Below are 24,573 nucleotides of genomic sequence, written 5' to 3'. Positions count from 1 at the left end.
TGGGGTATTGGAAAAAGCAGAAGGTATGTGTGAATGACTTTGAAGGATTGATAACAGCATATACATTTATTTTCTGGATATACAAAGCTTATCACCTCTAAGACTGTATGATATAGAGACAGGCATAGGGATAGAGATCCTGTCACCTCTAAAACTGGAAGGCTCAGGGGTTTTGTATATGGATAAACAGCCTGCCACCCTAGGACTGGAGGGCTTAGGAGATGACCATATGGTAGCGAGCTTGACCCTTCTAGGATAGGAGAGCTCGGAGGATGGGTACAGAGATAACGAGTCTGTCATCTCTAGGACCAGAGGACTCAGAGGTTGGGCACATGAATTCAGAGCCTGTCATCTCTAGGACAGGAGGGCTCAGGGGAAAGGCACAAGGCTATAGAGCCTGTCACCTCTAGGACTGAAGGGCTTAGGGAATGGTTAAAGGATACAGAGCCTGTCACTTCTGGGTTTAGGCAAAGAGAAAAAAAAAGTGGGCTATTTCACCTTTCTTACCTGTTGGGTATGGGTTTCTAGTCATGTTCTTCTCACAGTCTAGTTGGTATTTTGTCCAGTCATTGTATATATCCTTGAACTTCTTTGCAGCAGAACTCTGGAAAATATTAACAAAAGAGGCCATGCTCAAAACCTTCAGCAAGCTGCTGCTGCTATCTAAACTACCCATAGGCAGTCGGTGGCCCAACTGTTTGGGGAGGCTAAAGGGGGTGGGGTTAGGAGTGGGGCCAGGGGTGGAGCTTAAATCCATAATTGTCTGATAACACACAGAAAAAATAAATAAATAAAAATAAAAGTCACAATTAATACCTTTTATTAAATTTAGATATTAGATATGTATCATATGTCAAAGAATAAAGTGGTTGCTCAAAGCATATTTTAAGCACAATTGCTCAACTGCAAAACACTATGCACAACTTTGTGCAAAAACACACTCAGAACCTTACTGTACCATAAATATTACACTGGGCAGAACCTAATACACCAATATACCACCCATATGGAAAATGCAGACCGTCAACAATATGAAACAAGGGATCATATCATCACAATTCTCATGTAGAGCCACAAAACACCCTAATTCATGTTTAATGTGGGATAAAATGCCATAAATAAGTAAATAAATATAAACTTTTAATGTTGAGCACCTGATTCTCAAAGTGGACATATTTCAAACACTATAATGAAAATAAAATGATCTTTTCTACCTTTGTTGTCTGGTGACTTTTTCTGATCATGCTGGCCCAGTATCCGATTCTGCTGCTATCTGTCCTCAGTGCAGGTCAGGAAGTCATCCTCGTTAAATATCTCCCTGGCAACCCAGGACACCTCCAGCCAACACCCTTGCTCTCCCAGCAGTAAGGTAAATAAACCATAAACCAATTTCTACAACTGGTTACACAAGGCTAGAGGGCTTTCACTGCAGCTCCTGCTGTGAGGATGGAGGTAAATCAACAATTTAAACCCCTCAGAGCACAGCAGGGGAGGCTTAGCCTCTCCAAGCCTCTTATACCGGGCGCCTATGAAACTACCCATTCCAAAACCAATGACCTGCTGTGTCTAAAGAGCCTATCAGAAATAGGGAGACTTTGGCCAGTCCTGGTTTTTAATATATCTGAAGTCCCTGATTCTTCCCATTGGAATCAGTGCTCCTAATCCTATGAAGGGTAATCCTATAGCAGGATGCCCACTAAGGTGCAGGTTATGGTGCCTATCTAAGCCTATTCTATAAAGAAAATAGGTGCCTACTTCCTTTATAGAATACAGTAATACTAGCACAAATAGCTGAAAACATGTGTAAGTGACGCACAATCACTTATACTAGCTCTACAGCTGGTGTAAATGCCCACACCTGTGTATGCATAAATGATAGAATTCTATCATTTACGCATGTATCTTTGTGCTCCACCCATGTGTATTCCCACCAGCAAAATAGATGCCATCAAATCCTAGTCGGTATTCTATAACAGATTATTTGCATGCATAAGTGGCCATTTATACACGTAAATTACTAGAATACCTGCTGCTCAAACCTAGGTGGCTTCTTATAGAATTATCCACATAATGCTCCAGGATAGGGTTGTCAAAAATTCAGGACTGGACCAAATTCTCCCTCCTGGAACTGGGTAAATGGGCATCTCTACTGTTTCTGTACTATTGAACTGAGCTTGCCTAAGCCAGCCATTCATTTGCTAATAACCATCCCCCATTCAGATTTTCTTGGTCGCACCTTCTGCAGCAGATGGCAGTGCATAGAGCGTCTTACAGACAGGCTCCATAACAACTGTGTCACTTGAACCACTATGTTTAGGAAGGATGTCACATATCTGGTACATTGTAATGGGCTCCAACACTGGTGGCCAACAAAGTGCTTGAATAGAAAAGCTGGATCTGGTGGTACTCCACTACAAATACAGATAGGATAACCACCCCACTGAAGGTAACCTAAAAACAACTATCCAGTCTTGGTTCTGCTCCATTGAAGGTAGGGAGTTGTAGTTCTGATTTCTCTAAGAAAATAATGATTATTTCCAGGCATGCAATGAGGCAAAATCAGGCCTTGATCTGCCTTGTAACCCTAGCTTGTTCCTTCAGTATTGCTATAACCATGTTATTCCTCTCCATTGGGTCCCCATCTGCTTCCACGTACAGTCCAAGCTTCTGTTGCTCATCTACAATTTCATTTACTCTGTAGCTCCTCATTACTTCTTTTTTTCTTGGATTTGGCCGGTTAAATAATTTTAAATATCGGTGGGGGGGGGGGGGGGGGGGGAGTAAGTGTTTTCAGGACTTTTGAATATTTTGCAAAGTGCACACTGGTGACACTAAAAAGTTATTTTGTATATGGGAGATTTTTCTGACTAATGATGGCCTTTTTGTAACTTGTTGTCCACTATTTAATAGGTGACCAAGCCTCTGAAGTCTTTTCCTCCCTTTTTCCTTTTTCTTAATGTTGGATGTCACATTCAACTACTAGTATAGAATGTATTGTGAACTCAGAAATTTATATTTATGTATTTGAGTGAGTTTTTTGTCCATCACTTTTGGAAGATGTATGAAATTCAGCCAATTTCTTTTCTTTTGAATGGCCAAAATGTAAAACAGTTGTCTATGTGGTTGTTGTTTAAGCAGAACATAGGACAATTTCTTAAAAAATAAAATAAGGCACCTGGCCACTTAAGGAGGGTAAGAGAGGTGGGAGTAAATATGGAGAAAGAGATTGTAATTATGGAAAAAGTTCCTGGTCATTGCCAATCCATTTCAATTCATTTACTATTAATCAAATACCCTATCACATCAAATCCACGCTAAAGTTTCTAGATGTAACTATTGATCAGCAGCTTACATTTGAGTAACATGCAAACTTGGTCATTTCCAAATCATTTTCTTCCAATTGGATAACTGTAATGCTGTTTATTCAGGTTGCAAGGAGCGAGTCCTAAAAAGACTCCAAACTACTCAAAATATAGCTGCCTGATTTATTTATAAAGTTCCACATTTTGAAAGAGTCTCCCCTCTGCTAATTTTTTGACTAATTTTTGACTAAGATTGCATTGGCTCCCTACTAAAGCTAGGGTTTCATTTAAGATATGTACCTTTATCTTTCAAATAATATACAGTCTCTAGATTATATGAACCATCTAATTGAATTACCTTCACATAATGCCTTCCTTGGAGCCAGAGCTTTCTTGAGACTCTGCCCACAAAATTTTAAAAAATGTCTGCTACAAATCAGTACTTTATTTTTTTTTTAATGACATTTATATCCCATACTAGCCCGAGTAGAACTCAGGTTCAATGTGTCTTACATAACAATTAGAAAAGCATGAACATGTTCAAAAATATATTAACAGAAAATAAAATACGTCATATAATGTTAGACCAGAAAAATTCAAGTTAGGAAAAGATGGAATTAAATACATAGAGCCCTGTTTACTAAGCTGCGCTATAGGCACGCTATCATTTTTAGCACACGCTAACATCAGAGACACCCATGTCTCTAGTGTTAGTGAGTGCTAATTTTTAGCACATGCTAAAAATGCTAGGACATCTTAGTAAAGAGGGCCCTTAAGGCCTCTTTTAAAAAGCCATGTTACCAATTCTCAGTGCAGCAAACGAGAGGAAGTTCATTCAATTCCTATGGGCTTCTTCTCATTTGCCATGCGGCTTTGTAAAAGAAGCCCTTAGTGATTTAAGCTAGATAACTGAAATATGGAAGAAAAAGGTAAGAGCTAGGATTAGCTGGGATAGACAGGAGTAGTGGAAGGTGGGATGAGGTAAAAATTACTTTCTCCAGATTTCTCCTATATCCAGTGCTTTTTTTGTAGAAAAAAAGGTGCCGGTACTCATTATGGGCGGGGTCACCAAATATGACTCCACCCTATTATAGCCACACCCACATTAGCCACACCCCTTATACCAGCCATGGCGCATATAATCAGACATCATTGAAAATATTATACTAGTATAGGAGAAAAAAATTACGTGATTTTTTTTCATTATAAATAATTTCTGTAAGCTGCTACAGCTCCAGTATACCCAGTGCAAAATAAGACAGCAGATGTAAATTCTCAAATTGGACATATTCTAAACACTAAAATGAAAATAAAATGATTTTTTCTACCTTTGTTGTCTGGTGACTTTGTTTTTCTATCCATATTGGTCCCGGTCTCTGATTCTGCTGCTTTTTATCTGTTCTCTTAACACCGTTTCCAGGGCTTCCTTTCCATACATTTCTTTACTTTCCTCCTTTCTTCTTCATTTCTTGCCCTACATCCATAAGTAAAAGCTGGGTCCTCCTCCGTGGAACTGACTGGAGGAGGTATAATGTGGATCCAGCTTTTGCCTATTTTCTCCATCCAGATGCAGTTTTTCTCCTCTCGTCCCTTTCCCTCATCTCCATCCACGTGCAGCTTCTTCTTTTTTCTTTTCTCCCCTCCATCCATGTCCAGCACTTCTCCTCTCTCCTCCCCTCCATCCATGCCCAGAATTTCTCCTCTCTCCCCTGTATCCATATAAAGCAATAATTCTCTCTCCTCTCTCCTCCATCCAAGTCCAGCATTTCTCCTCTCTCCCAAACAACTCCTCCATCCATCCATGTCCAGCCATTCTCCTCTATCTCCTGCTCTCCTCTCCATCCATTTCCAGCATTTCTCCTCTCTCCCCTGCTCTCCCCTCCCATCCATGTGCATCTTCTTCCTGCCTTCCCTCCTCTCCATCCATGTCCAGCATGTCTCCTCTCTCCCCTGCCCTCCCTTCCCATGTCTAGCGATTCTCCTCTATCTCCTGTCCTCCCCTGCCATCCATGTCCAGCGATTCTCCTCTCCCCTTCCCTCCCCTCCCATCCATGTCCAGTGATTCTCCTCTCTCCCCTGCCCTCTCCTCCCATCCATGTCCAGCATGTCTCCTCTCTCCTCTGCCCTCCCCTCCTATCCATGTCCAGCAATTCTCTCTTCCCTGCCTTCCCCTCAAATCCATGTCCAGCGATTCTCCTTTCTCCCCTGCCCTCCGTCCCCTCCATGTCCAGCGATTCATTGAAACCCCAGCCCCCCCTGCCCTCCCTCAGCTGCCCGACTTTCCTTGAAATCTTTAATTTACCCGAAGTTGTAGTGAACCGGCAGTAAAAACAGCTGGCAGGCAGGCAGGCTTGCCTCCTCATCGCTTCCCTTCCCTATCAGCGCGTTCCGCCCTCGCAGAAAGGAAATTACATCAGAGGAAGGCGAGACGCGCTGAGAGGGAAGGGAAACGACGAGGAGGCAAGCCTGCCTGCCTGTCAGCTGTTTTTACTGCCGGTTCGCCACGACTTCGGGTAAATTAAATATTACAGGGAAAGTCAGGGAGCTGAGGGAGGGCGGGGGAGCAGGCAGGTGAGCTGGACCTCACAAAAAAGGTGCCGGTACGCTGTACCGGCGCGTACCGGCACAAACAAAGCACTGCCTATATCAGAACTACATGTTGGAACTCTCTCCCTAAATCTGTTACATTCCAATCTAATTATATGCAATTTCAAAAGAAGTTAAAAACTCATCTCTTTACAAATTCATTTTAAATTTCTTCACATTAATCTAAGTTTTTTGATCTAATTAACTGGACGACAACCTTATCTTCTGTTTGTATTATGTCTTTATCAAATTGTACATTGTTATAACCCTTCTATTAATCTGTTATTCCTTGTTATTCAATCCAACGTTTTATGACCGATATAAGTTTTCATTCTATATTTATTCAATCTATATTGTAAGCCACATTGAACTCAAGACTTTTTGGGATAATGTAATTTATGTAATAATACATAAATTGAGACTATAAAGGGGTGTGGGGGAAGTGTGAATAAGCGAGGAAATGGTTAGCACAAGAGGTGGGGGGGGGGGGGGTGAGAACGAGGTAAGTGAGAGAGATGATGGGGGAACCTGGGGTTTGAGAGACATACCCTGGGGTAGGGTTACCATTGTGAAGGGGTGGAGCAGATGGAAGTGGAAGGGGAAGGAGTGAGGAGGCTCAAGAGCAAAAGGAGACAGAACAGAGCCTTGCCTTTACTACTTCCCCAGAGAGAGAGAGAGAATAGAAAGGTTAGTGCCCCCTGAAAAATGGAGGAGAGAAAAAGACTACACTACCCAGCAGCCCCGGCGCAAGCCCTGGTACAGAGATTACCTTCCCCAGCAGGTCACAGGGGAGAACTCTGACAAGGCAAGGGAGGGGCCCCTGGAGGGTAATCAAGTGAAAGAGGAACAGCTGAAAAGTGGGTGGGACGAGGAACCCATGGAGTGGCAAGAGGCTGAGGAGAGGGAGAGAGAGGAGAACCAAGAGGAGCCGATGGACCTCACAGCCTGGGCTCATTCCTTAGGAAAAAAGCTGAAAAAGCAGGTGAACTCGTGGTATGGCAGCTGGGTTGCAAGGGGAAAGAGAAAGGGTCATGAGGGAGGAGGGTCAGTGTATTGAGAGAGTGACCCAAGAAAGGGTGGGACCTTTTTTCTCCCCAAAGCGAGTTCAGGCTGTTTTGAACTGTGTGTTAAAGAATGCTGTTTGAAGAGGGGTTATTAACTCCCCCTGTGTGAACTGCTCACAGCGGGAGGAAGCTGTTGTGGGGAAGTGTTTGCTCAAGCCTGAAGAAGTGGTTTATTGGGAACTGTTTATTGGGACTGTTTGCCAAAGCACCAGGAAGAAACCGGGAGCAGTTTCTTTCTTTTTCTTGTGTTTTTTTTTTGACGGCCCTTTACGGACATTCTCCCCCTTTTCAAAGGGGAGAGGGAGAAGGAGAGCATGGGGCTGTAGATTGCTTAAGGTGGAACAAACTGAGTTCTGGAAGCAGGGGAGTGGGGTTGTTTTTCTTTCCTGCTGTGCTGTGGCCCCGAAAGGAGAAACAGTGGGATTGTGTTTTTTTTTGGCCTGCTTTAATTCTGAACTGCTGGACTGTGAATCCCAAGAGAATAAAGATACTTACTGATTTTGCTTTCTGGAGTTTGGATTGCTTTAAGCCCTGCCCTGTGAACTGCAGTGGGCTAGGAGACTGAGACAGGTATCCTGCCTCTTAGCCGGAGGGGCCAGGCAGAAGCAAGATCCTGAGGATCCCGGAAGGAGTGACGGATCTTTCACACCATATGTCCGGATTTACCCGGACATGTCCTCTTTTTGAGGACATGTCCGGGCAACCGGGCAGGTTTTGCCAATCTGTCCGTTTGTCTGGATTTCTGGACAAACGGGCAGGCTGGTGGGCCCACCAGTCTGCCTGTTTGTCCAGAAATCCGGACAAACGGGCAGATTGCTAGCCTCCCCTCCCCTTACTTAGCCTCCCCTGGTGGTCTAGTGACCTCTTCCGCCTTCAGGGCAGGAAAGAGCCCCCTCTTTCCTGCCTGGAGCGCTGCCCTGCATGAATCCTTCCTATTCGTGATCTCGGCACCGATTCAAAATAGCCACCAAGAGTTGAAGTGACCTCGCGAGACTTCAACTCTCGGCGGCCATTTTGAATCAGCGCTGAGATCACGAACAGGAAGGATGCATGCAGGGCAGCGCTCCGGGCAGGAAAGAGGGGGCTCTTTCCTGCCCCAAAGAGGTCACTAGACCAGGGGTAGGCAACTCTGGTCCTCGAGAGCCGCAGGCAGGTCAGGTTTTTAGGCTATCCACAATGAATATGCAGAAGATAGATGTGCAAGCACTGCCTCCATGGTATGCAAATCTATCTCCTGCATATTCATTGTGGATATCCTGAAAACCTGACCTGCCTGCAGCTCTCAAGGACCGGAGTTACCTACCCCTGCACTAGACCACCAGGGCAGTAGTAAGGTAAGGGGAGGAGGGTGACGGGGAGGGGGAGTGATGGGGTGTGTGACAGGGGGGACGGGAAATGTGACAGGGGGCAGAGCGAGGGTGTCAAAGGGGGTGGGGCGGGGTGTGAAAGGGACAGGGCATGTGTCCTCCTTTTTGAGGGACAAAATATGGTAACCCTAACCTGGGGGGCTGATGCTCAAAGCTCCAGTGAATACCAAAGGAACAGTGCAGAAAACTAGCCCTCCAATGCTCAAAGCTAATGGCATTCAAACTATTTGTGTGCTGTCAAACTGAAGTTAAGGGAAAGGAATGTGCCTGGTGCATGCGCACAAGAATTTGGTGATAAGCACAGTTCTTGTGTGCATGCACCAGGCAAACCTTGAAGGGAAGTACACATCGGTGCAGTTCTCCTGCACCTTTAAATATATGCTTTACATTTCTTTTCACTTGAAAGGCTTATATTTGTGCAGAAAACAGGTTGCAATGTGTGTATGCTTTCACGTTCAGGTTTGCTCACACTCACATACATTTCTTTCCCTTCGCTCAGTGTTCCGCCTTCTTCTGACATTAAGGAAATGACGTGAGAAGAAGGCGGGATACTGAGCGAAGGGAAGGCTAGACACGTTGGGAGCGCCGCCTCCTTCACTGATGCTGCGCCTGTGCTGCCGGACGGAGGTAAATTTAAAAGAAAAAAAAAGAAGACAGTTTGACATTCTATAGCTGAGAAGATCCAAGAAGGGAATGCTAACCCAGTGCTATTACCCACTCTTTTCCTGGGATCGTTCTGCAATCAGCCAGCTGAGGACTGAGGTAATACTTATTGCTGAAATTGCTGAAAAACAAGGCGAGAAAAGTGAGAGGGATCAGAAGACGGTCACTGTGTTGTCTGTATGGGGGTGTTCCCGACAGGGGCGTAGCCATGGGTGGGCCTGGGTGGGCCCAGGCCCACCCAGTTTTGTTTCAGGCCCACCCAGCAGTGGAGGCAGCGGAGCGGAGGGAGCAGGCTGAGCTCCGATCCGGCATCTGCCTCCCCAGCCCGCCGCCCGCCGTACCTTTAAATATTACAGTTTTGCTGGAGTCGCGGGCAGCCGGCATTGAAGACATCGGCAGGCTTACGCCGGTTCCAGCAGCCTTCCCTTCCCTAGTTGCAAGTCGGATGATGGCTCCGCCCTCGTAGAAACAGGAAATACGTCAGAAGAGGGCGGAGCCATCATCCGACTTGCAACGAGGGAAGGGAAGGCTGCTGGAACCTGCGTAAGCCTGCCAATGTCTTCAATGCCGGCTGCCCGCGACTCCAGCAAAACTATAATATTTAAAAGTACGGGGGGGGGGGGGGCCCGGAAGGAACAGGGCAGACAGGTTGCTGCACATGGTGGAAGAAGGGGAGAGGAGAGGGCAGGGGAGAGGAGGGTTGCTGGATGGAGGGAAGGGGAGAGGAGGGTTGCTGCACATGGTGGAAGAAGGGGAGAGGAGAGGGCAGGGGAGAGGAGGGTTGCTGGATGGAGGGAAGGGGAGAGGAGGGTTGCTGGACATGGTGGAAGAAGGGGAGAGGAGGGTTGCTGGACATGGTGGAAGAAGGGGAGAGGAGGGTTGCTGGATGGAGGGAAGGGGAGAGGAGGGTTGCTGGACATGGTGGAAGAAGCTTAAAAATAGTGCGAGACGCTCCATGAAAATGGCAGATGCAAATCAAGGTCAGGTATACACAAAAAAGTAGCACATATGAGTTTATCTTGTTGGGCAGACTGGATGGACCATGTAGGTCTTTTTCTGCCGTCATCTACTAATTTACTATGTATGTTGGGGGGGGGGGAGAAGAGGGCGGGCAGTTGGGACATGGGAGTGGGAGGGCAGGGGAGAGAGGAGCATAAATGTGAGGGCAGGGTTCATAGAAGGGAGAGAGGGGAATTGCTGGATAGGGATGAATGCAGTGGTGTGCTGGAGCCGGCTTGCTCCGGCTCGCAAGATCCGGTTGTTAAATTTTGGCCGGACTTGTGAGCCGGTTGTTGGAAAGGGCGAGCTGGCTCTCCCTCCCTCCGCCCTCCGGATCCGGTCCCTCACAGATCCTACCTTGACTATCGAATTCTTCGGGGCAGGCAGTGTTGCTTGCCCGCTGCTATCGCTTACTTTCCTCCGCCGCCTGTTTGCACTTTAAAAATGGCCGCCGAGTATTCCAGAGGCGGCCTCGCGAGACTTCTGTAAGTCTCGGCGGCCATTTTGAAGCGCGATCGGGCGGCAGAGGAAAGTCAGTGATGGCAGCGGGCAGGAAACTGCCCAGAAGAATTTGATGGCCAAGGTAGGGTCGGTGAGGGACCGGATCGGGAGGGAGGGAGGAAGCAGGAGAATTTTTGAAACAAGTCGGCAGGGGGTGGCAGGGGAGAGAAGGGAGCTGCTGGACATGGGTGGATGGAGGACAGGGGAAAGGAGGGTCACTGCTGGGCATGGGTGGATGGAGGGCAGGGGAGAGGAGGGTCACTGCTGGGCATGGGTAGATGGAGGGCAGGGGAGAGGAGGGTCACTGCTGGAAATGGGTGGATGGAGGACAGGGGAAAGGAGGGTCACTGCTGGGCATGTGTGAATGGAGGGCAGGGGAGAGAAGGGTCACTGGCCATGGGTGGATGGAGGGCAGGGGGAGAGGAGGGGAGAGAGAATAAATGCTGGACATGGATGGAGGGGAGGGAAGAGTGAGGAAGGAGATAAGGGAAAAGGAAGAGAGGAGAAAAACTGCACATGGATGAAGAAAATAGGCAGAAGCTGAGGACCAGAAATGAAGAAGAAAGAGGAAAGGAAAGAAATAAATGGAAAGGAAGCCCTGGAAACGGAGTTAAGAGGACAGATAGCAGCAGAATCGGATACTGGGCCAGCATGATCAGAAAAACAGTCACCAGACAACAAAGGTAGAAAAAATAATTTTATTTTCATTATAGTGTTTGGAATATGTTCCCTTTGAGAATCAGGTGCTCAATATTAAAAGTTTATATTTATTTACTTATTTATGGCATTTTATCCCACATTAAACATGAATTAGATTGGAACCTGGGATCATTAAATTTTTTTTTTCCTGGAGAGAGTAATGCATTGCCCCCCACCCACTGGCTATAGCCAGCTCTGCAATTTTGGGGGGCGCAGAGGTGGATGGGGGGGCACAGAGGTGGACGGGGGGGGGGGGCGCAGTGGTGGACGGGGGGGGGGGGGGGCGCTGAGGTGGACCGGGGAGAGAGCCTGTTGTTAAAAATTTACCAGCACACCACTGGATGAATGGAGGGGGCAGGGGAAAGAGGAGCATGGATGGGAGGGCGGGGCTCAGGGAGAGAGGGGAATTGCTGGATAGGGATGAATGGAGGGGACAGAGGAGCATGGATGGGAGGGCAGGGCTCAGGAAGGGAGGGGAATTGCTGGATAGGGATTAATGGAGGGGGCAGAGGAGCATGGATGGGAGAGCAGGGCTCAGGGAGAGAGGTGAGTTGCTGGATATGAATGAATGGAGGGGGCAGGAGACAGAGGAGCATGGATGGGCATGGATGGGAGGGCAGGGCTCAGGGAGAGAGGAGAAATTGCTGGACATAGAGGGGAGGGAAGAGAGATGAAGGAGATGAAATGAGGAAAAAGGAAGAGAGGAGAAAAACTGCACATGGATGAAGAAAATAGGCAGAAGCTGAGGACCAGAAATGAAGAAGAAAGAGGAAAATAAAGAAATAAATGGAAAGGAAGCCCTGGAAATGGAGTTAAGAGGACAGATAGCAGCAGAATCAGATATTGGGCCAGCATGATCAGAAAAAGAAAGTCACCAGACAACAAAGGTAGAAAAAAATCATTTTATTTTCATTTTAGTGTTTGGAATGTGTCCACTTTGAGAATTTACATCTGCTATCTTATTTTGCAATGTATAGCAATTTGTTTCTAAGAATATTGCTGACAATTCCTGTCAGTGTGGCAAGTGGTGAGCGATCATTTTCACGGGGGGGGGGGGGGGGGGGGGGGCAGCTGATAGTCTGCAGGGGGGCGCCAGAGACCCTAGGCACGGCCCTGATTGGGAGGGCATAGCAAATGATCTCATTAACATTGGTTCAACTACATTTAAATACAATTTGCAGCCATCTCTGGCATGCACGTTGTTTCCTGTGCTAAAGCCTTCTGAGCATTCTGCACAGATTAACGCCAGTGCTAGTCCTGCACTAATCAGTTCTAATGCTGCCATTAGATTCTGAGCATCGGTTCCCTGGTGTTGTTACCCCTTTCCTTCCACTTCTTTCTCATCTCTGGCATCTCTTTTTCCTGATTCTTTTTCTCCTGCTCAGCTAGTGCTTGCTTTTATCCCCTCTTCCTTTCATCTAAGTAAACCTCACCCACACTTCCTTTTTTTATATTTCTTTTTTCCACATAAAGCTCAGTAAACCACTTACTACACTCCGGTATGATTGGCAGTATATTAAACCTCCATACATTTAAAAAAAAAAAAATATATATATATATATATATATATAAGAGTGCAAGACTCTAAAACTCCTTCCTGCACCAGGTTTCAGCCTAAAGATAGCTCAACAAGGTGGAAGTAGGCAGATGGATCACAAGGTTTATTGGGGAAGACGTTGAAGGGGGCAAAGATGCAGATCTAAGGGTTGCTACCTTACCTCAGCATTTCTTGGAAACAAGACAGAGAGCAGCAGCAGTGTGCAGCACATTTTCCAAGTGTACCAGTGACATGGGGGCAAATGAGAACAAGTCCAACTCGGGGATTCTGGGACAGCAGCAGCTGGCAGCAGTTTCAGCTCTTCCCCATCTGAGATGGAGAAAGCCTGTGATGAGTCAGACCTGCAAGAGGAAAAGAAGAGAGGAGGCAAAGGGCTTCACAGTAGGATCACACATGTTATGGTTTATGATTATGGTTTATTAAAATTTACTATACTGTTTGACTTTTCAGAACATAGAGGTTTACAACAAAATAAAATAATACACACACAAAGGTCAGAAGAGAACTCTATCATTATTGTAACACTGGTCCCATTCACACAGTCCTGGATGCCTGCTAAGCTCTTCAGGTTAGGTTCTTGGACCAGGATCTACAAAAAGTGTTAGGTCTGATGAGCTGGATATAAGCCAGGGCCGGGACAAATCCCAGCAGGCCAGGGGGTGGGGGTTCGCCACCACCACATAGAGGGGCATAATCGAAAGAGACGCCCAAGTTCTGCTGAGGACGGCCTCGCAAAACATCCCGGTAGAGAGGCAGGGAAACCCATATTATCAAAACAAGATGGATGTCCATCTTTCGTTTCGATAATACGGTCGGGGATGCCCAAATTTTGACATTTAGGTTGTCCTTAGACTTGGTCGTTTCTGATTTTTGGTGATAATGGAAACCAAGGACGCCCATCTCAGAAATGACCAAATGCAAGCCCTTTGATCATGAGAGGAGCCAGCATTCATAGTGCACTGGTCCCCCTGACATGCCAGGACACCAATTGGGCACCCTAGGGGGCACTGCAGTGGACTTCATAAATTGCTCCCAGGAACATAGCTCCCTTACCTTGTGTGCTGAGCCCCCCAACTCCCCCCCAAAACCCACTACCCACAACTGTACACCCCTACCATGGCCCTTACAGGTGAAGGGGGTACCTAGATGTGGGTACAGTGGGTTTCTGGTGGGTTTTGGAGGGCTCACATTTACCACCTCAAGTGTAACAGGTAGGGGGGATGGGCCTGGGTCCACCTGCCTGAAGTGCAGTGCACCCACTAAAACTGCTCCACGGACCTACATACTGCTGTCATGGACCTGAGTATGACATCTGAGGCTGGCACAAAATATTTTTAAAGATGTTTTTTGAGGGTAGGAGGGGGTTAGTGACCACTGAGGGAGTAAGGGGAGGTGATCCCCGATTCTCTCCAGTGGTCATCTAGTCAGTTTGGCACCTTTTTGTGCCTTGGTCTAAGAAAAACAGGACCAGGTAAAGTCATCCAAGTGCTTGTCAGGGACGACCTTTTTTCTCCCATTATGGTTTGAGGACGCCCATGTGTTAGGCACACCCAAGTCCCGCCTTCGCTACACCTCTGACACGCCCCCATGAACTTTGGTCGTCCCCGCGACAGAAAGCAGTTGGGGACGCCCAAAATCGGCTTTCAATTATACTGATTTGGGCGACCCTGTGAGAAGGACGCCCATCTTCCGATTTGTGTCGAAAGATGGGCATCCTTCTCTTTCGAAAATGAGCCTGACAGTCTCTTAGTCAGTCCTGTTCTACAAATTTCAATTCCACACCAGGTTTCATAAAAATAGTTCAACTGTAATTAACAGAAAAAAAATGATACAAACAGTTCTTGTAATCGTTAGTCTAGCAAACACATCCAGATTGCTGACAGGCTGAATATTCTTCTGCCATCCACAGTTATTTCTCCCAATCTTAGAGAGCCTAATCCCATCCTGCCGGGAAGGGCTGTTTTCTCAGTAATGTCCTGTTGCTTTCTTTCCCACCTGCTGGACTCAATCACAACCAGGACCCTCGACAGCGGTGGCCTTACCATTAGGCCAAATGAGGCAGGAGCCTCGGGCGGCATTCTTCGGAGGCAGCATTGCCTGCCCCCCACCCCTCATTCCACAAACCCGTTCCCCAAATTTACCTTTTCTTTTCTTGTTTCTTAAAAGGCAGCGGCAGCGATTCCCATAGGTTGCCCTGCCACTGTTCCCAGCCTCTTCTCTCTACTGCACCCTGCCTCCGAGAAAACAGGAATTACTTCAGAGAGGCTGGCCACCCGTAGTAAAGAGATGGGACCAGAACTGGAAGCAGGGCCGTCTATGTGAATTCCTGCTGCTGCTGCCTTTTGAAAAACAAGAAAAGTTAAATTTGGGAAGAGGGTTGGGGAAGGAAGGAGGAGATATATTGTGGCCCGGGATGGGGAGGGAGGCGGCAGCAAAGAAGGAACCAGGGCGGCAGCTCATTCCTTACCTCAGGCAGCAGATTGTCTTGGGCCGTCCCTGCTCCTTGAAGTGCAGTACTCCTTACCCATCTCAGTTTCCAGCAGGTCACCCACCTGCTTCGCTCTTGCGCTACTACGTAGAGACAATTCACTTTTTTTTTCTGTAGTCTCTGCTTCTTACTGCAGAACAGAACACCCCCTTATCTTCTTGGGTCTTAACAGGGGGTGAGGGCAACCAAAGACCACACTATCAGTAATGCAGATGCTTTTATCCCATCCAAACCCTACCCCAATGCATAAGAATACTGCCAATCATGTTTTTGTAACTGTATCAGTCTCCCATCTACTTTAGGCAGCTCTACTAGCTTCCATCCCCAGGAGAATATCCCACCTCTGCTCTGCAGCATAGACGTATCCCAGAGGGGTTAGTTTATGATAGGAAAAGTCTTAAAATAAACACTTGAGAAACATTCACTCTACAACAAACAGAATCAAAGATAAAAGATACAACAGAAAGATACAAGTAGACCCAGACAAAAATATCTGACCCCATGGTCCAAAGGCAGCAAGAAAATAATAGGACTTCAGTAGTGATTTGAAATTCTTCAGTGAACTTGAAGTGTGATGGGAAAATTATTCCTTAGTGTTGGTGCTATATAAAAGAATGCACTCTTATGAGTGGATTCCCAGCGAGCCTTTGACAACATAGGAATCATCAATTTAGAATCTGATGTGGACCTCAACGACTTACCAGCAAAGGCATCACTATGGGGGTGCAAGGGGGGCAAATACCTCCCCCTCTTTGTACCCCCAGTGAAAGCTAGTACCAAAGCTGCACATTTCCTTTCCACTCTCCCCATGGGCCCTACAAACTTCCAGAGTTCACTGGCACTGCCAGCCTGACAGTGATTACAGCAGGGTCTCTCCAGCCAGCCCCAGAGTCCTTCCCTTTGTCGAAACTTCCTGTTACCATGTGGGAAGGACGTGGCAGAGGGAAAGCTTTGGAGTTGCTGGAGGGAGCCTGTTGTAATCACTGCCGGAAATGCCGGTAAACTCTGTAACTTTGTAGGGCCTGCAGGGAGGGAGGACAGACAGGGAGGTAAGAAGCTGAGGCCGGACCCACAGGGGGAGGGGGAGAGGAGAAGCTGCACTTGCATGTGTGGAAGGGAAGGGAGAGGAGAGGATAGGGGAAAATGGTGCTCATGGATGGAAGGGAGAGGGGAGAAGCTGCACACAGATAGAAGGGAAGAGAGAGGAGAGGGGGGGATGCTGCCATATGGATAGAAGGGAGAGGAGAGGCGGCATGCCGTACATGGATGGATCATGGAAGGGAGAGGGGGTGGGGAACATGCTGCATATGAATAAAAGGGAAAGAAGAGGGGGAGATGCTGCAATATATGGCTAGAAGGGAGAGGAGAGGGAACATGCTGCACATGGATGGATGGGAGGGGAAGGGGGAACATGCTCTTCATGGATGGATGGGAGAGGGGAGGGGGAACATGCTGCCTATGAATAAAAGGGAAGGGAGAGGGGAAGATGCAGCCATATGGATAGAAGGGAGAAGAAAGGGGACATGCTGCACATGGATAGAAGGGAGAGGGGAGGGGGAACATGCTGCATATGAATAAAAGGGAAGGGAGAGGGGGAGATGCAGCAATATGTGTTCTGTCCTCTGACAGCCTTGCACTAGTTTATAATGTGATTCTAAAATGTGTGTAATGCTTTTACTGTTGTTCTCATTTCTAAGGACATTCACTGCTGCAGTTTCCTCTGCAAAGATATGTGAGCAAGGCATTGTGTATAATGTAGTTCACAGACAATGCAACCACACTTGTCTGTCTGTATAAGAATGGTTACCACTGGTTGTAAGGCTGCTCAGACCTCTTTTCTCTCTCAGCCAAACTTGACTCCTGCATCTACTTGCTATCAGTTCCTGGTCAGTCTATCTCTGTCCTGAGAGGTCAGCCAGGTATGACCTTTCCCTCCAATCGAGAGCCGTCCTCTAGGACCACCCCTTGCTACCCGATGGCAGGCTCTGTCCCTATTGGTCTTTACCTGCTCCTCCCTGAGCCTGTGTAAGGCTTCCTGACCTCTTTCTTTGTCCCTTCAGCCATGAGGCATTTCAACATCTTGCTACAGACATGAGGTATTCACCATCTTACTTCAGACAGCTCTGCCTTGCTGAAACTCCCTGCAACAAACTTGGTTTTTTACCTTGAAAATATCTCCTCCCTAATGAGATATCGCACATTCCAGAACCCAGCTCTGAGATACTTCTATCTGCTCAACTGTTTCTCACCTCTAACCACTAAAACAGCTCTCAGAATTATGGAGTCTCTGTGCCCTGGGACAGCACTTCTGAACATCTGACTGTGAGTAAATTATCTGTGATTTATTCAATAAAAGAGACTTCAGAAAAATATTAGAGACTTCAGATGTGATTGGTGTGCCAAGGCTATATACTCCAAGATATCATAAACTATGCAGTAACAAGTCTATGAGAGGCTTGAACAATATGGATAAGGGACATGCTGCACATGAATAGATGGGAGAGGGGAGGGGAAACATGTTGCGTATGAATAAAAGGGAAAGGAGAGGGAGACATGCTCATGGATAGAAGGGTAGGGAGGGGAGAAGAGTGGGGGACATAGAGGGGCATAATCGAAAGGGACGCCCAAGTTTTGCTGAGGATGTCCTTGCAAAACATCCCGGTGGAGGGGTGGGGAAACGTATATTATCGAAACAAGATGGACATCCATCTTTCGTTTCGATAATACGGTCGGGGACGCCCAAATCTTGAAATTTAGGTCATCCATAGAGATGGTCGTCCCTAGACTTGGTCATTTCTGATTTTTAGCGATAATGGAAACCAAGGACGCCCATCTCAGAAATGACCAAATGCAAGCCCTTTGGTCATGAGAGGAGCCAGCATTCATAGTGCACTGGTCCCCCTGACATGCCAGGACACCAACCGGGCACCCTAGAGGGCACTGCAGTGGACTTCAGAAATTGCTCCCAGGTACATAGCTCCCTTACCTTGTGTGCTGAGCCCCCAACCCCCCCCCCCAAACCCGCTACCTACAACTGTACACCACTACCATAGCCCTTATGGGTGAAGGGGGCATCTAGATGTGGGTACAGTGAGTTTCTGTTGGGTTCTGTAGGGCTCACATTTACCACCACAAGTGTAAGGGGGGGTTGTCTGGGTCCACCTGCCTGAAGTGCACTCCACCCACTAAAACTGCTCCAGGGACCTACATACTGCTGTGAAGGACCTGAGTATGACATTTGAGGCTGGCATAGAAGCTGGCACAAAATATTTTTAAAGATGTTTTTTGAGGGTGGGAGGGGGTTAGTGATCACTGGGGGAGTAAGGGGAGGTGATCCCCGATTCTCTCCAGAGGTCATCTGTTCAGTTCGGGCACCTTTTTGTGCCTTGGTTGTAAGAAAAACAGGACCAGGTAAAGTTATCCAAGTGCTCATCAGGGACGACCTTTTTTTTCCATTATGGGTCGAGGACGTCCATGTGGTAGGGACGCCGAAGTCCCGCCTTCACTACACCTCTGACACGCCCCCGTGAACTTTGGTCGTCCCCGCGACGGAAAGCAGTTGGGGACGCCCAAAATCAGCTTTCGATTATACCAATTTGGGCGACCCTGTGATAAGGACGCCCATTTTCCGATTTATGTCAAAAGATGGGCGTCCTTCTCTTTCGAAAATGAGCCTGATGGTGCCCATGGATGGAAGGGAGGAGAAGCTGCACACAGATGGAAGGGAAGGTAGAGGAGAGGGGAGCATGCTGCAAATAGATAGAAGGGAGAGGAGATGGGACCTGCTGCACATGAAAGGGAAGGAAAGAGGAGAGGGGGACATGCTGCACATGAATGGAAGGGAAGGGAGAGGAGACATGCTGCATATGGATAGAAGGGAGAGGAGAGGAAATGTCTGCACATTGATGGAAGGGAAGGGAAGAGGGGAGGGGGAATATGCTACACATGGACAAAAGGGAAAGGAGAGGAAAGGAGGACATGCTGCCCATGCATGGAAGGGAAGGAAGAGGGGGACATGCTGCCCAAGGTTAGAAGGGAGAGGGGAGGGGACATGTTGCTCATGGATAGAAGGGAAGACAGAGGGGACATGCTGTCCATGGATGGAAGGGAAGAAAATGGAGAGGGGGGAAATTCTGCACAAGGGATGAAGAGAGGGGAAGAGATGGAAAACTGGATAGATTTGGAAGGAAGCAGAAAAATGGAAGAAAGTTTAAAGACCAGTACTAAAGATGGATATAGGGCAGGAAGTGAAGAATAAAGGAGGCAAGAAAAGAAATAGCACGTAAACAGGAAGTAGTTAAGCGCACAGAGGTAGGGGAGACTGGGAACAAAATGATTAGAAAAATAAAATCACCAGACAACAAAGGTAGGAAAATGATTTTATTTTCAGTTAGTGATTGAATTATGTCAGTTTTGAGAATTTACATCTTCCAGCTTTATACTGTATAGGAGGAAATGCATTTCTTTCTTTTTGGCATTGCATTGCATTGCATGCAGAGTCTGGCATCTTGGATTTCAGTTTAATTTTTGTCTAAGTTAAGTACTTTTAGTTTGTGGTTGCTTATCCTGTATCAGTGGCGTAGATATAGGGGGCCACGGGAGGCTTGCCCCCCCAATTGGCTCTGGTGCCCCCAGTTTGGCTGGCGGGGATCCCCAGCTGAAGCGTTTATCTGTCTCATGCTGGTCTCGCACTTGCCTCTCTTGTTTCCTTTCACGCCGTACATGCTCTCGTTTTAATGAAACTGACCATGCTCGCGCATGCTCAGTTTCATTAAAACCACTGTGCAGTGCACAGCGGAAGCAGGGGGTGGTGGTGGCAGCAGGGGGGGCAGAAGAGGTGGGGGAGGTGGGCTAAAATGTGCCCCCCCCCCGCTTTGGGCTCTGGACCCCCCTCCCGCCGAGGTCTGGCTTTTCCCCTGTCCTGTATTTGAATGGGGCTTTCTGTGTTCTGCATGTGTGATCAAAGCCAGGATGGGGTGCTGTGGAAGAGTATGAGAGAGGAAGGAGATAGGTTCCAAGGGACTGAGTGAGGATAGAGATGGAGTTAATGTTGTCAAAGAGAGGCAATAGGAGATGGTTTTAGGTCAGTTCCCACCTGGACAGTTCCCACCCACCAATTCCCATCTAGATAATTCCCACTGAACCAATTCCCGCAACACCAGGGAGGACAATTCCCACCCATAACCCAAAAAATACAAAACACACTAGGACAAATAATCTCCCTCCCTTTTTTCACATCATTTGGGGGGAGGCAGTACCCCCCCCCCCCCCCCACAACATTATCTTTTACACATCCCTTTCCTCTTTCAGACATGCAGTTCATGTGTTCAGACACCATAAAAAAAAAAAAGCACCACCAGGACTTTTTGGACCCAATACAAGAAAGAAGCTACAGTCGGTAAAAAACAAAAGGCTAGGGAGGGTGGGGAAATGTCTGGGGGGAGAAGTCCTTGGTGGGAATTGGCCCCTTAAGTGGGAATTGTCTCGGGGGGGGGGGGGGGGGAATTGGTGGGTGGGAACTGTCTAGTGGGAACTCGCCTGATACACCTGGAGACAAGAGAAAGAAGGAGAGACAGGGATGGAGATGAGGGGATAAGAAGCAGTGAGGGGTAGATGAGGGCTGAGAGGGTGAGTAGTACAGAGGATGGAAATGGCAGACTAGAGAGTGGGTGAAAGATAGAGGGGGGATTAGCTGACTGGGGAAGAAGAAAGACAGAGGGGGAAATGGAGTTGCTGGAGAGAGGATGAGAGGGAGATGAGATGTAAAAAGAAAGCAACTAAATACTAGAGGGGAATGAGGGAGAATGAGGGGTAAAAAACATATATGGGTGCTATAGAGGCAGAGAAGAGAAAAATGAAAAAAAAATATAAAGAAAGAAAGAAAGATCAGTGCCAGATGGATGTAGAGAAAAAATGGAAAAGCAAATCTGGAAAAAATTTAGAAGACTGACGCAAATAGTGGAGCAACCTACTTAGAAAACTAGAAAGGTTAAAAAAAAAAGAAAAGAAAATAATATATATTTTTATTTAATACTTTTTAAGGATTGGAAAGTGTCTGCTTTGGGAAATGTACATCTTTTCTATTTTTATATTTAGCAGAGTACAGGAGAAAGTGCATTTCTCTTGTTTACCAGTATTTTCACTGCTTATGGAGTCTGATTTACTTGGGGGTCTCCATTTCAGTTTTTGTCTGCATGTCTTTTTGTGGTCCCCTATTTTGTATCAGGTGAGAGTCTGTCTGTGTTCTGCGTGTCTGACTGAGGTGAAGGATTAAAATATAATGTCTGTGTAGGACTGTGTAATAGTCGAGCTTGTTCCAATTTCCCAGTAGCAGGTTTACTGGTATCCAGGGTTCAGCCTAATATTTATAATACTGTCTTTTAATTCGTGGGTCAGTTATGATTTGATAAGTTTTTCCTGTATAGGTTTTGAGTGTCTTTTTGCAGGGTTTTGTGTTATTTTGCAAAGCGTCTAGCCTGCCTTAAAAGCAGGCTCTGGGGCAAAAATGCAAAGGACTAGTGGTCTCCACATCCTATAGAGTCACCACACAAACTAAAACCCATCTGCTTTATACAAAATGTCTGGCAGTGGAAGGAGCTTGTGCTGTTCATGAGGTCATAATCACAATTTGAATATTTTTTGTATGGCATGTTCTAAGAAGGATAGCTCCATTGTTGGGGAATATTAAGTTTGTGATATAGAACTGGACCGTCAAGATTTATATCAGTGGTGTAGCCAGACCTCAACGTGGTGGGAGGGGGGTCCAGAGCCCAAAGTGGAGGGGGCACATTTTGGCCCATCCACCACTGCTCCCCCCGCCTCATATACCTTGGCTGGCGGGGGATCACAACCCCGGCCAGCTGAAGCATTTGTCCAGCACTGGTCTCCGCCACATTGTCTGCCCTGCTCTTCCCCTCACATCACATAAACACTTGTTTTAATGAAATTGAGCTTGCACAAAGTGTCACACATGTTTACTGGTGCTCCAGTAAAGACACATTTGTCTTTCTTCTATGTTTGTGCAGCGCTGCGTATGCTTTGTAGCGCTATAGAAATGCTAAATAGTAATAGTAGTAGTAGTAGTAAAACGAGCATGCACGTCACGTGAGGGGAAGAGTAGGGCAGCCAATGCATCGGACAGCTGGAGACCAGCACTGGACAAATGCTTCAGCTGGTGGGGGTTGGGGACCACCGCCAGCCAAACCAGGGGCCCCAGAGCCAATTTGGGGGGGCACAGGCCCTGTGGCCCCCTGTAGCTATGCCACTGATTTATATAAAGATTCTGACCAATCCTGTAGAGAATACAGAATACTCCCATACAGAAGGATTTGTTGAATGATGCTATCAATTATCATGCTAATTTAAAAGTATGTGGGGAGAAGGGTACGAAAATGTCATTTTGACTTGCCCCCCTCCCCCCATACACAGCTTGCCCTCCTGGTGCCGCCTCAAATATTTTTGTCTACAGATGCCACTGATCTCAGATCAAGTCACAGATTCATCAGCTCAGGTTTAGACCAAAATGTGCTCAAATGGAATTCATTTGGATATATGAACTGTTATGAGTTGTATTTAATTTTATGCATGAAATCTATTTTTATATATGTTGGTAAGGTACTCTGGGCAATCAAATGTCTGAAGGGGCAGTGTATAAATCCAAAATAGATTAGCTTGAGAAACACTGGCTAAGAATCATCTTCAGCTTGAATAATGAGGTGATGGATGAGACTGAACTCCCTCCCAAGGCATGCAAAGGGGGGAGGGGGCTTCTCAGAGATGCAGTCAAGGAACATGGTGATCCAACCACTCAGAACACCAGTGAAGTGTCTGCTCCAAGATCAGACCTGCCAAGTCTCCCACATTGAGCAGGAGACTCCCACTTTGGTGGGTCATCTCCTGTACTCTCACCAAGCAGGAAATTCTCTCCATGCTCAGCGCTAAGACACTGCACCAACACTGCTGCTGCTGCTGCTTCTCCCGATGAGCAGCAGCAATGGCAAAACAGCAAACAGCAAGTGTGGGGCTGCAGCCTTCAGTCATTTGCTGTTGGTTCTGCTGGTCCCCTGCTTCCAGTGACATGAACTTCCCGTTCCGGGGCAGAGCCAACAGCGCATGCCTGAAGGCTGCAGCCCGCATTTCGTATCTGTTGTTTTCCCATGGCCTCTGCTGTTCATCATTGGGAGAAACAGCAGTGGCCAGCCCAGGACAGAAGATGCCGTGTAAGAGGGGAGGGAAGGGGAGGGAGTGTGGAGAAAGAGGCAGGAGATGCTGAATGGAGAGCGGGGAGGAAAAAGATAGAAAAGTGGGGACCTGGATGGAAGAGGGGTAGAGAGAGAGGTGATGAGTGGAAACATAGGGAGAGAAAGAGGGGACATGGATGGAAAAGGGCTGGAGATGATGCTGAGTAGATAGATGGGGAGAAAGGGGGAGATCCTGGCTAGAAGGATGGAGAGAAAAGATGATGATGGGAGAGAGAAAGAGGGAAGATGCTGGAAGGATGGGGACAGAAAGAGGAGAGATGCTGGATGGGAGGATGCAGAGAGAAGACACTGGAAGAATAGGGAGAGAAAGAGGGAAAACGCTGGATGGAAGGGTATAGAGAGAAAGAGAAGACAATGGATGGAAGAGTAGAGAGAGAAAGGGAAGAAACTGGATGGAAGAGTATTGAGAGAAAGAGAGGAGACACTGGATGGAAGGATGTAAAGAGAAAGAGGGGGAGACACTGGAAAAATAGGGAGGGATAGGGAAAGAAAGAGGGGAGATGCTGGATGGAAAAGGGGAGAGTAAAGTTAGCGAAAGACTGGATAATAAGAGGAAGGGGCATAGGGAAGAACAAGGGTGAGGGAAAGGTAAAAAGCCATAGGCAGATGAAGTAAAAAGAGGGAAATTAAAGACTGGATAGTAAGAATGAATTAAATCTGGATAGAGAGGCAGAAAAGTAAATTGAAGAAAACTGAAAGAAACAGGAGGGCGAAAAATGACAATTGGACAGGAAACCCTGGCAAGAGAGTTAAGAGAAGACTAAGGAAAGCAGAAACAAGAGAATGGGAGCAACACAATTTGGAAAAAGTAAATGGCTAGACATGTACTAAAATCTTACTCTCAAAAATCAGGACCCCTTGGCAGCTCTGAAGAAAGAAGAAAGAAACTTATTTTCCCACTCAATTTCCAATGCTGATTATATCAGGAAAATAGTAGGAGTTTAATTATGAAGCCTGGGTGTTAAATGTAAACATATATTCTTCGTCCACAGAAGTCCCTTTGGCCTACCAATGGGTGCAGAGCATTTCCTTTTGAACACATCATACACAGAAAAGTGTAACAGCAACATAATTCTTTTTAATTA

At 46.9% G+C, this 24,573-nt stretch overlaps 1 protein-coding gene across 1 annotated transcript in view; it reads right to left on the bottom strand.

Moving 5' to 3' along the window:
- Nucleotides 1-24,573, bottom strand: part of GIPR (gastric inhibitory polypeptide receptor) — a 246,513-nt gene that overhangs the window by 141,343 nt on the left and 80,597 nt on the right. Inside the window, exons 3-4 of the mRNA XM_030219790.1 lie at nucleotides 12,900-13,080; nucleotides 508-604 (exon numbers count right to left, since the gene is read on the bottom strand). Coding sequence (XP_030075650.1) covers nucleotides 508-604; nucleotides 12,900-13,080 — 278 coding nt within the window. The remainder of the gene's footprint in view (nucleotides 1-507; nucleotides 605-12,899; nucleotides 13,081-24,573) is intronic.

This window comes from Microcaecilia unicolor, chromosome 11 (assembly GCF_901765095.1).
Source record: "Microcaecilia unicolor chromosome 11, aMicUni1.1, whole genome shotgun sequence".
Taxonomy (NCBI): domain Eukaryota; kingdom Metazoa; phylum Chordata; class Amphibia; order Gymnophiona; family Siphonopidae; genus Microcaecilia; species Microcaecilia unicolor.
This window is presented reverse-complemented; position numbering and strand designations above follow the sequence as displayed.